This window comes from Macrosteles quadrilineatus, unplaced genomic scaffold, assembly GCF_028750875.1.
Source record: "Macrosteles quadrilineatus isolate MER2022 unplaced genomic scaffold, UCM_ALF_1.0 Scaffold_2__2_contigs__length_208266976, whole genome shotgun sequence".
Lineage (NCBI taxonomy): Eukaryota > Metazoa > Arthropoda > Insecta > Hemiptera > Cicadellidae > Macrosteles > Macrosteles quadrilineatus.
In genome coordinates, this window is record NW_026542595.1 from 58,344,531 (window position 1) to 58,357,918 (window position 13,388).

The window sequence follows — 13,388 nt, forward strand, 5'->3', positions numbered from 1 at the left end:
AACTCATCAATATGATAGGTCAGGTAAAATTTTGTTGAGCCGATAGAAAGTTCATTTACTTATAATGGAAGTCAGCCAAAGTAATTGATAACAAGTTTGTTGAGGAAATTGAACTGAGATGGCTTGACTTGCTGTTGCCTGCAAGTGTTGGGGCATTAAATTGAATAACTTTGATCCAATAACTTTTATAATCCTCTTCCTACTAGCTTCGAAGTGGTCAATGGACATTTTGGACATTGATTTGAAATAGGTACTTTACGCCACATTTCATAACATACCGTACTAAAAGGATACTTAATAGGTTTCGTCCATCAGTTATTCTTTATTTCTCTTCATAAAAGGTTTGAATAGCAGTAGTGGTATCAGGTGATCCTGGTTTTGGTTAGTTATTCAATGATCGTCACAAACACAAACTTACACTAATGAAAACGTGAATACAGAAACATTTAACACAAATGAGGCCAAGTAATACCAGCAGATGTTAGGTAAGGACTATTTATTTAGTAGCTTTGTCAATAAAGCCATTTTCACAATCCTTAATTCAAACCGTGTTAGGTACATTTAATTTTTACAAATAAACTTAAATTCACATGGTACCCTACCTTTGGTTAAACAAAGCCTTGAGACCTCCCCTTTTTTAATTTTTAATTTTTGCAATGAATGATAAATCTTTATCAGAGAACAACATATTTTTTTTAGAACATAATATTTTTTTTGAAATTAGAAAAAGTATTAGTGTTTTACTTAAACAATGACTCATCTTTATTCAAGTAGGCTCAATACTCTAATTTCAAATAGGCTAAAACTAATGTTATGGTTACTTTTCAATCTTCAGTTGATATTGACTTAGTGTTTAACATTATTGTTTAAAAATGTTGTTATTACTTCAGAAACCTCTGTGTAGCAAAAATTGTATGCGCCTTGAAAATATGTCGCCATGAGAAACTGAACATCATCTATTACAGTCCATGAATAATTCTGAACCGTTCATGAATTATTTACCCCTGTTGAAATATGTTCTGGAGTTTACCGCCAATACTGTGCATGCCGTAAATACCTCTTCTTTGATAACATCCTCATGTTTTATTCATGCTAAATAATTAGTGGTCATAAATATGTGTCTCTGTCCTGTTAAGTGAATTACTAACATTTTTATTAACATTTTTAGCTCTTTTCGATACTACAAAAACACACAATACTATTTTAAATACTAAATATTTATTTTCAACACTATAAAAACATAGTTAAGCGTTAATGACCTAAAACGCACAAAACCCTCAAGGTAATTGTTAGCATCGGCGCCACCTGAGAGAGAGATAAGGTCAAAGGAGTGGATTTTTTTCTTTAAAAAGTGCTCTTATCAAGACAGTTGGCTACTGTACAGTAATCGGAATGCAAAGTAAATTAGACAGAATTAATTGTTTAAAATATGAAAAGTACTAATTTAAATATTGTTAAATAACACTGTGGTATATATATTTTGCATATAGGTATATATATTGTGGGTTCCTGAGATAAATTGGGGGTTGTGGGATCTTAACGGATGATCAAAAAAATCAGAGACTTGCTGCAGCACTAACACTCTTGCTTGGTTTACGTCAAAAGTGGAACCAAGTTTGAAGCCATTGCACGATTTTTCAATCGGCCTTCACTCAAAATACTCCTTTACTGTAAAAATCCCAAACCTAATGAAATTTTTAAAGTGCCATGTACATTTTTGCAAACAAAAATCTGATCACAGGATACACCTCACTCTTGACATTTAAGAGTGGAGAATAAAAATCGTTTATCTATTTGGTGTTGTTATGCAATACATATTATTAAGGCCCTCTGCATAAGAAAAATCTGAAGCAAACTTCAGACACACATGGTCACTAACATACGTGGTCATACATGTACATGGTTGGTACATGGTCAGCAAACTTAGTGTATGCCTACAGAGAACAATATTTTTTGATTGGGAAAGAAATCAATTAATGTCTCGTAAGAACACTTCATTTTCAAAACGTTTCCTGGAGAGAGAGAGACCTGGCCTATTTCCTGAACTCCTGGTAAGTGTAAGTAGGTATAGAGAGAATTGTTGTGTTGCAGGTGTTTATATCAGTGACCAATGTGAATGACAACACCCCCCTAAGTGAGGTCCCGGTCTACTACCCCCATGTGGCGGAGAACTCGCCCGCCAACACCCCCGTAGTCCAGCTGACTGCTACTGACGGAGACATGGACCCTGGACTCTCTCTCACCTACAGGATTACTGGCGGAAACCCGGAGAGCTTCTTCACAATGGACTCTTCCACTGGTAAGTATCAAAGGGAGTTTTACTGTAAAGGTATATTAGATAAGATAGTTACTCAACGATCTTGGTGTACAATTCATATGATTGTTTTAAATTTTATTGGATTTGTTAGTATCCAATAACTAGGAGTACGCTCCGAAGTCGCGTATGAGAATGAACGAAGAAGACAATTCCATGTACATATAATCTGTGTTTGTTCCCTCACCCTGCCCCTGCAGCGCGGCGCGCCGCAAGTTTGTGCGGCGGCAGTGGCCAGACTAACTGCGATTTTTAGCGAATTTCCCATATAGGGAATAAGCTATTACCGTAGTACTCATGGTAAGACCTGGACGCGGGACCGATTTTTTTTTCGTTTTGAGGTCCCTAGAGGCCAAAAACACCATCCGTTCAAATTCATATATATATATATATATTTATTTATATATATATATATATATATGTGTGTGTGTGTGTGTGTGTGTCCGTCAGCACGATAACTCGAGCAAAAATGATCCGATTTTGATGAAATTTGGTACAAACGTGTAAACGTACGTTTATTCGAACGAGTTCGCGATCCAGCATGATCGGACTATGGGAACGGGGGTTTACGGGGGGTTTTATGGGGTAAAAATAGGTTTTTCCCATTTTTGACCCAAAAAACATAAAATTTAGCAATTTCTTTCCAAACCATTTTGTAGAGCTTCAAAAAACAAATAACTTAGTATATTGAAGCGTTATTATGCGCCTAATGGTTACGGAGAAAATTCCAAAAAATTGTAAATTAAAAATTCCCATGTTATTCTTATGGAGAATAAGTAAACTGTTGTAGTTTGCTTGTTTGTGAACATATTTTGATCGAATTTGGGAAATGTTTTTATTTCTTACTAACAATTCACATAAAAAAAAACAGTTTTACCCTCCCTGATGCAGCAAACCTAAGTACTTGTTAAACTAATTCTATATAAATCAAGAATAAATTTTATATTTTTAAGTAGACATTTCAGTGTAAATCCAATCAGTCAAATGGAAATTCGCTTAGTCTGCAGGTTTGCTGCGGCGGGGGTATTTTGTACTACGGGCGTAATGCTCTTTTATTTTAGAAATAATTCTAATGCCGCATATATCTATCCTAAAATCAAATATAAATAGCATAAGCTCTACTTTTGTATATCATAAATTATAACGTCAGTGGTATTTGTTATGTTTTTGACTGGGGATGTTAATCTAAACCTTGGACCTGTTAATTCACAAGGTAATAATTTTTATAGCCCCAAGGCATAAAGTAACTGGGGTCAGTTTGACACTAAAAATTGTCCAACCTAGGGCCCGTGCCCCTGGGCATTTGCCCCCTTAGCCCCCCCTAACGGTGGTCCTGTAATCATGTGACAGAGTGATTAAAAATCATGGGCTGAGTATCACTTCTTTAAATTAATAATGAATTATGAACATATTTTTTGAAACTAACGTATTCTATGATGCACAACTAAATTGTGTGTGACACATGGCCAAATAAGTTGAATGTATTTCAATGTATTACTGTACAGTACCAAAAACATTAATTGCCCTACTCTGCTTAGTAACGGAGTTGTTACTAAGCTACAACTACTTACTATAGCTAGCGAACTATGAAGGGTTCTTGAGGTTTTGTATACAAATTACAACAACACTTTCAGACAATAACACATAAGTTACGGACCCGTCCATACCACGCCATATTATCATCCGAACCGCTAAATGAACCTCAGATTCGTAATTTTAACCTTCTTTTTTCAGCCACTTAGGAATCTCACCGACAAAAACCAATTGCATTTTTGGATTCAGCGTGAAAGAAACTGTGATTAAACATCTAAAAAGTACATCATATCCCAATGATGATATACTAAATAATTGCCGTGAAGTATTTTTTTCGGATTAATACTTAACATTACATATCGGTATTTATCCTATTAAATTTTTGTATTAAAAATATTCTTTATTTTTCCCCGATGTAGCCTAAACATAAAATTGATTAATGGTTAGTTCGGTTTTTGTTTATATTTCATAAATTAAACTACTGTCTAGGACTATAATTTACCAAAGGAAACAAAACAAATAGGCCTAGGTCACCTAATAACAAAACAACTAAGGATAATAAAACCAAATGCTTCGTTAATATTTTTGTTATTTTTTTTTAAATTTATATCATGTGGTATCTTAAGATTTACTCAAATTTGATACGATAGTTAAGTTATTATTTAACCGATTTATAGTTATGTTAGGTACCTTTTTATAAACTCATGAAAAAGATCAAAGTTAACTTACCGTAGCCAATGTCTTTTTTAATTTATCTCTTAAACAAATCATACACCAAAGATTGATGTTGTTTTTTTTAGAAATGCTACCTTTTCTTACCTTTGTTGTTAGGCCTACCTATTATAAACTAAAAAGTAAGATACACAGTGTAAAGAGTATCCTTAAAAAACATGTTAGGCATAAATTGTTCAATATTGAAAGAGACCTAGACCTACATGATAAATGGATAAAGGTAAGTTGCATCACCTAGAAATTAACTGATTACGATATTTTATAGCCTAAAATTATAGGCTAGGTATTTTATCGTAGGCTAGGTTCCCTGCGAAACTGTCCCCCTGAAAATGGGTTTAACTTAACCTAAGTAGGCCTACTAAGGACACAGGTCTAGTAGCTAGAAGAAAGTTATACATTACCTTTTTAGGTCTAGGTAGGCTTATAAAGGCCTATTTGCTTGATTGGATTTACACTAAAATGTCTCCTTAAAAATATAAAATTTAGGCTAATACCTATTTAAATTCAATTAGTTAAACGAGAACTAAGGTTTGCTGCAACAGGGAGAGTAAAAAAGTGTTTTTTGTTGTAGGTTACCTAAAATGTTAGTAGTTTAGTAAGAAATGAATGTATTTTCAGATATTCAACCATATACAAAGCACTTTGATCAAAATATGTTCAAAAACAAGCAAACTACCGGTAGGTACAACAGTTGAATTATTCTCCATAAGAATAATATAGCTATTTAAAATTTACAATTTTTTGGAATTTCCTCCATACAGTAACTATTAGATGCATGATAACGCTTCATTATAATAGGCCTACTAAATTATTTGTTTTTTTAAGCTCTACAAAATGGTTTGGAAAGAAATTGTAAAATTTTGTGTTTGGTCAAAAATGAGAAACCCCTATTTTTACCTCATAAAACCCCGTTACTATAGTTAGATCATGCTGGTTTGCGAAAATAAATGTAGGCCTAGCCTAGGTTTACACGTTTATACCAAATTTCATTAAAATTGGATATTTTTTGCTTGTTATTGCTTACCGGTAGGGCCTATAGGTTAGACCTAAGTTATTAAAATTCATCCAACCGAATCATATGATCTTAGCCTATTATAATTTGATAAAATATCGCAGGTTTTAGCGGAACTCCACCCATGCCTAGGCCTACTAACTTAAATGAGAAATTCTGAGGTTAACTGACTTTTAGAACACTCGTTACATAAGTTTAAACTATTTATAGATTCAGATGAGCTACGAATGCCTTAAACCTAACTTAGGCCTGCATGTAGTAGGCTTTTTACAGAAACTTGACTGCAGACAGATAAGTTAGGTCTACCTAACTTAACTCACCCTAGGCCTACTTAACCTGGAGTTTCCTAAGTTAGGCCTAAGTTAGGCACAGAAACGGATTGCAAAACACAGACTCTTCTTGGCTGCACTTAAGTTTAAACATCCTACACTAATTCGAATGAAAAATATTGATAGGCCTAAGATACAAATTATTTGATTATATCGATTACTGTAAGTATTTCATTCTGTTAACGTAGTTAACTTACCAAACTTGATATAAGTTATCGAATGGAATAATCGATAACTTATACCCATCGATATTCATTCGAATGAGTGTAGGACGTAAACGAAAGTGTAGCCCTCCTCATATCTTAGGTAGGCATCTTACAGTCATTTAAGTTAATGTTAAGTTAACTGTTTCCCTAGAAGCGCGTCGGAAGACGTTGTTAAATCGCCTTTTCGCACTCCGCGCCTAGGAAAACCCGGCTTAAGGCCACAGATAGGCTAACTTATCCAAGTTAAAGGTTGGAATAAATTTGTCTATTAACTTAGGCCTAGGTCCTTTAACTTAAGCTAATTAAGTTAGACTGTAGAAAAGGCTAAGGTAGGCTAGGCCTATTACCTTTGATTGCAGGCTACCCTAACTTCATAGGGAACACTCTGTCAGTTACACTTGATAAGTTAGTGTAACTAAGTTAAGTTAAATAGCTTATAACTTACCGGGGGTACAGTTTCTTAACTGGGCTATGCTAATATTGATTGAAACTATCGAATTGAAAATAGGCCTATTGATAAATAATCGATATTTTAAAACATTTTTATCATAAAATAAAAGTATTATAGCCTAACCTAACCAACCAAACTTGCTGATGATGAAAAAATCGCATTAAGGTTTACTAATCGAATCGATAGTTTCAATCAGTATTAGCATAGCCCAGTTAAGAAACTGTACCCCTTACCGGATAACATTAAGTTATAGGCCTAATATTAAATTCAAAATAACACTTGTAAGATCATAACTTATCTCAATAATGACAGGAATTTAAGTTCCTTCTTCCTTGCTTAGTCTCTAACCAATGACCATGGCTCCCTCAGTTCCTAACCTAGATCTTGTGTTTGCCAATGACAACTTTACTAACAGTCACAAAGATAGGAATAAAGTGAATTAACTCTTACACCCTAACTACGAGGAGTAAGTGAAATGATTGTATAAAAATTTTTACTATTTTATTTTACAGCCCAACATTAACAACAATAACAAATACACACCCAACGCCCAATAGAAAACACAAACAACAGACGACGTAACTTAACCATTACTTAACCTATGTTTGAAAAAAAAAACTCTTAAAAAAATCTGATTGGCATAGGCAGAGTATGCTATAACAATAATGTTGACAATTAATAATATAAAAGGCTCAAGACAATGTTAAAACCACTTAAGTTAAGTATTTTTAGAAACCCATCATGACCAAGTGATATTATTTTAACAAGCAGCCCAAGGACTGTGGTCTTAATTAATTCAACAAGCCTATGCCTACTAAACTAACAACCATAAAAACATGTAAAAAGTTCAAACATGTGACATTTTTATCGATTGTAATAACTTACATTTCGGTGGATATTTTTATATCCCATATTTATTTAATTCGATAAATAAGTTTTTAGAATAATTTTAATTAAAAGATTTATTATGCATAAAACCATCGACTAATATAATATACCTACAGATGTTAAAACTGTTTACTCCATGGATAAAAGAAATAATAGAATTCACTCCGGTCTCTAGAATTCACAACAAAATTGTTGCTCGTAAAATGTAAACAAAAAAAAGAAGAAGAAGGTAGCTCCTAATGTTATTCTTATGGGGGAAAATTAAAATGGTTTTTTTAGGATTTTATAATTATTACTGAACAAATAATCTCCAATAACGAACTTAACCGAGATAATATGATAAAGAACCTTTGTGCAAAACATCAACTTCATATACGAAGTTATATTCGAGTTATTGGAGATTGATGAGATGCATTTTACACCAGTATGAGAATTCACTTCGTTCATTCAATTATTTTAATACACTAGGGGTATGTGATTGGAGCTCTTTCTGCATTTACAATCAATCTTTGATATCCGGTAGAGTTTAAAAACTGGACAATTTCTCATTTCTCAAAAGTTCTCATAAACTTCAAAGATTGGCTTCAACAAATAGAAAACCTGTCTTTAATAATAATTTGAATAGCATAAAATGTATAATGTATTTATACTGTTAATAGAGATAGAGTTTATGGTTTTTTATGAATTCTTGACCCTTTCTAGTTTAATTCTTTTCATCAAATGATTGACGTCACTCCATAAATAGATACCCTTTGCAGGTTTGAGTTAACTTTTTTTGTAAGTTCTGAGTATGAGACTAAGATTGTTCTATTAAATATCCTACATTTTAAATCTACAATAACTTAATAAATAGAAGAGTTTGTTCTTATTTTTATGAATTTTTCAATATCTTGTTGAGACTTTTAGGTCGTGGTATCCAATTTTTGTTACTTATAATAAGAACAAGAGAGGGTATAGATATTTTATAATTTCAATAAATTATTATTATACAAATTACTTGTCACATTGATTTACAGCACTTTATGATTTACTGAACAAACAAGTAATTTGCAAGTAAACAAATTATAGCCAAACATAATTTAAATCCATTCTAAATATGTCGGATTTGTTAATGTAATAAATTGTTATTTGGTTTATTTTATTAAATAATATTGCTGATATTTTTTTCATTGAGTACTTACTACCAAAGCTCTAGATAATGTATTCATAATCCTTTACTTCAGAATTTAATGCTGGGAGAAGCACTTTACCAACACAAGCCATTTACTTTTTTGCTGGTTGAATCTGTAGAAGAAGGTTGATAACCTGACGATTGATGGAGTTAAGCTTGTCACAGACTGGATTAGTATCCACCTTACGATTAGGTCATTAGTTACTTTTTTCTTCTTTCCAAGTACAGGTAAATTAGTCAAGATTTCTTTCAGTCAGGTTCCCTTCCATTATGCTTAATCACTTATTCTTGTATTTTTTTAAACAGATTGCTAACATTACAAGTCAAGTTCTTTGTTAAAGGTTGAGCAGAGGTTGAGGTTGAGGTTGTTAAGGTTGAGGTTTTATTATATGTTGAATAAATAGTTAAATAATAATAGTTAGTTATGATAAATAAATAATACGTTTTGTAAGACACTGTTTAAGGACAAAACTATAGTTCATAATTTGACAGCCCTGTTTTGTTAACTTAATTTAATTGCCTAGCAGTTGATATGCATTGTCGCATTGTTGTATACAGGTTTAGTCTTGTTGTGAATTTATTGTGAATAAGCCTCAATATGGCGTTTTCGCAAGCCCAAGGGGTAGGTATGTTCTACACTTGTAAAAATAATACATAAAAGTATTCCATTGGTTTTATGGCAAGAAAGGGGTGAAACTATATTTCCAGATGTGAAAAAAATCAACTATTTAAATACTTGTTAAACATTTGGAAACCGGATCTATAAAGAACAAAAAACATAGGCCTACGATGCATCACTCTTTGAGATTGCATAAACACCTTGTTGAGTCTTATTCCTAATAAATTCCTGTGACACTAAACCATGTATGACTGTGCAACAATGCATATCATGTGATCTGCAATGAAATAAAGAATACTTAGCTACCAATTTATGAGCTTTAGCTTATAGTTTTACTTACCGTATAGCATTTTATATAAATTTGTATTATAAAAATGTGTACTACTGTAGTTCATGAAAAAATTTTAAAAGCTCAAATGTTACAAAATAATGTTCCTATAATATTCATGAAAAGTTCAAAAAATCTCAAATATTACTGGAATGATAACTTAAATGTAGAATAAAAGTTGTTGATAAGGTAATAAAAGTAGGTTATAAGGAAGCTGAGCGCTCAGTGAGGATTTGGAGGGTATATTCCCAGGAAAAAGTCCAATAAAACTAATGGAGATGTTAGTTCAGAAATGTTGAGTCAGAAACTGCCTATTGGTTTTCATTCCGTAAAATCTTTTGACCACTTGAACCAAACAGTGACTCTTTGATGTGGTTTGAATATCAAAACACTGTGGTGCAACACACCACGGCTGTGATTCAAAGTTATTTGCTAAAACACACTTTTGCTGGTGTATAGTTTTCTGAGTTAATTAGTTAAGTTTTCTAAGTTTGTCTTAAGTTTGTTTATCATCATTTCAAATCAAAAATTTATTCTGTTTTGTGATTTATTTAGTAATTAATATGTGTGTAATGGGCTAATCCTAATCATATGAACCCACTGAAGGAGGATAAATAAATTGCTTGCCAAGAAAATAATAATTTATAGAAGTAAAACATATTATCTTTGATATACTATGATACTAAACAAAACGTCCCAATCTATCTTAATGTCACCAAGCAAATATTTCCTATTATTTCAATATAGGATTATGGTTATGCAGTTAAGTTTATTATTTCATGAACTTTATATACAAATTCTGACACTACTCATGTGCCTTGCAAACATTGTTGTTTTTGTTCCGAAATTCTCTTTTCCTTCATCTGCTAAACATGGTTTACCAATCTCAAGATCTTTGTTGACTACATGTGGGATAAAATATTGACTCTGTGTTTGTACTGAATAAAATATTTTTTGCTCATTAACCCTTTGAACTCCATGGAATTTCCGTTGATTAATTTAACCAATTTTTATCATGTTCCATCTTATCTTTTTATCACAAACTAAATTAATGATTAGCCTAAATAAAAATTATAGTAGAAACTTTCTAACACAAAAAACTCCCCTGTCTCGTGCTCCTTGCTGAGCCATAAACTGTTTATTTACCTCTAAGGTGGGTTGTCCTACTAAGCTGATGTACCACAAGCAGGTCAACTCCTCATGAGTTGAGGTTAATTTTCCAAAATTTTTTATTTAACCTTCTTTTCTTAACTAAATATTCTTCTAAAAAATAGCAAAGTAGATTAGCATATAGAACAAAACCTTAAACCTAGTTTCTTATTTTAATATTTGAAATAAGTTTACATTTATTAAAATATTTTACTATTTTTTTTTAATAACAATTTGTAAATTACCAACACTTCAAAAAGTACACTCTCAGGAAAGTTAAAACGAAGAAAGAGGCTGTTTTTGGAAATGTTACTTAGTAAAATCAATTATCCGTTAAAGCTTCACTTTGCAAAGACAACATTGGTTTTATGATTGCTTGTTGTCACAACAAAACACTCCAATAATGTTTCGATGGAATGTCTTTTGAGGTTATTGAGGTAAACGCAATACAAGCAAATATTTATCAACTGAGTTGTTGTCAATAATCCGTTGATTTAAAAAGCAAACCAGTGTTTTTTAAAGGATGAAACCACAAAAATATTCTGGATGCTTAGAAAATTGTAATTTAAAGTTATCTTGGCTATCCAAATGTTAAACATTTCATTCATATTTTTATTTCTTTAGTAGTTTTATTCTGATGCCATAATATTTATCCCTCCCTTTAGCTATTCTATCGCAAATAGCTTTTCACTATGATAATGAATGTGAGATACCAGTAGACCTAGTCTGGATATGTAAAATATTATAAATACTGTACGTAGGTTATTACTGACTCCCTAAAAGTTCACCTTTAAGCTGTTATTTTATTACCAACTATAATATTTGATTAATGATTTAATCTTGTATGCAAAGTTGAAAGTTTAACTTTCCATGTGCATGGACATTAAGAGTCCTTGGAGCCTAGGCTTTCTAACTCGTAAAACAATAAAAAAATTAGAAGACTTCTAATCCCACAGTTAACTAGGTATTTAAATTACAATCACCCTGGTGTTTGAAAAAAATATTTCTAAATTGTAAATAACTCTTCAGCGGCTGTTTGAAATTAAGGAAATTAAAATTACTCTTGGCGGGCAAATCCAAGATGGCCGTTAACTTCCATACGGACTCCCTTGGAGAATTCAAAACTAAAAAGAACGTTTCTAATCTCACATTTTACCAGATATTTAAATTATTTTGGTGTTTGAAAAAATATCCCTCAAGGACTCAATGTATTGTATTCTTCACTAACTTATATCCAATCTAAACTAAAATAATTGTATTTACTTACCAATTAAAATTTGAATACATCCCCAGAAACTAATTTATGATTTTTATTGGAATGAGTAATGCATTTTCAACAGCTTTGTAAAGCTGTGTAGATTGTATTTTTTTTATATTTACTTTTTTCTCTATAAGCATTTTTATCTGAATTCAAGACAAATTAAGGAACTTGTTTACAATCACGTAAATGGGAATACAGGAGGGCAGCTGGTACGAACGGAGCTTGAAACTTTTCCAATTTTGATTTTGTGAACATACATTTGTTTCCTTTAACTCTGATTTATATTGAGATTAGGTGAAACAAACATTAGAGTGCATGTTGAAATTAGATAGGGTACAACTTTAGGCCATAGTATTCATTTTATTTTGCCGTGATATAGCACTGTTAAATTAGGCAACTAATTTAATTGTTAAGGAATGTTTAATGAAAATTGTACAATCTATGATGATGATGAAACCTTAACCTAAAACAATCAGCAATATATATTTCAAAATTGGAATGGTGAACCCAATCAATTTGTACCTATTTAATTTTTTCTAATATAACTAATGTGGGAGTATAATTTTTTTGTACTAGGGCGATAGGCACTAGCCCGGAATTGTTTTTCACGTTACTTCAGGCTAGACCTAGGGGTTACGGCATTATCACTTAGATAAAATCCATTGGTGATTTGGTGGGATTTGAACCCGGGACCCCAGGAATCCCAGTACCGCGCTCTGAGCGAGCTGCTCCCCCAAATATAATTAAAATATAAATATATAATAAAATAAATATAATAAAGTCGATCTGCTTAAAAGTTCTTTTTTACTTATCATATATTTTTACAAACAGAAATTTAATTAAACTAAATTTATTTAAACTATAATTTAGTTTAAAATTTTGGAATTCCTAACGGCTTCAAATGAGAATATGAATTATATATGGAGTAGTAGAAAATGTTTACTATAAATACATGAAAAAATACTATCAAGCATCATGACCACTCTTGATACAAAGAAGAAAGAAAATTGGCAGTTAAGAACTCTTCCTCTAAGTAAAATTGTAAATCAGTTTTGACAGTCTCAGAAGAGACACAGATTTAAAACTTTGTGTTTTGGTTTGGTCATTTTCACCTGTCAAATTATTTCTCTAAGTTAAGACAAACTTACCAGTTAAACTTGTCAACTTGGTAACTTTTTCAAACACAACTTGAAAGAAACCATTCAACTAAGTTAACTTAGGTGTAGAATATGTTCAGTGTTTAATTGAAATAGTAATAAAATAGGTCTGTAAACCAACATTCAAACACAGAATATAAAATATAGTGATGCAGTTGAGTGATTTAAGAAAAAGTTAACAGTATCGAGGAATTTAATGTTTTCACCTTATATTTAAAGCATAAGTGTTTTGTCCTGA

General features: G+C 31.8%; 1 protein-coding gene across 1 annotated transcript in view; it reads left to right on the plus strand.

The window, feature by feature from the left end:
• The window catches only part of LOC128986120 (fat-like cadherin-related tumor suppressor homolog), a 560,367-nt gene that overhangs the window by 492,600 nt on the left and 54,379 nt on the right, over positions 1–13,388 (plus strand). Inside the window, exon 4 of the mRNA XM_054406271.1 lies at positions 2,092–2,299. Within this exon, the coding sequence (XP_054262246.1) occupies positions 2,092–2,299 (208 nt within the window). The remainder of the gene's footprint in view (positions 1–2,091; positions 2,300–13,388) is intronic.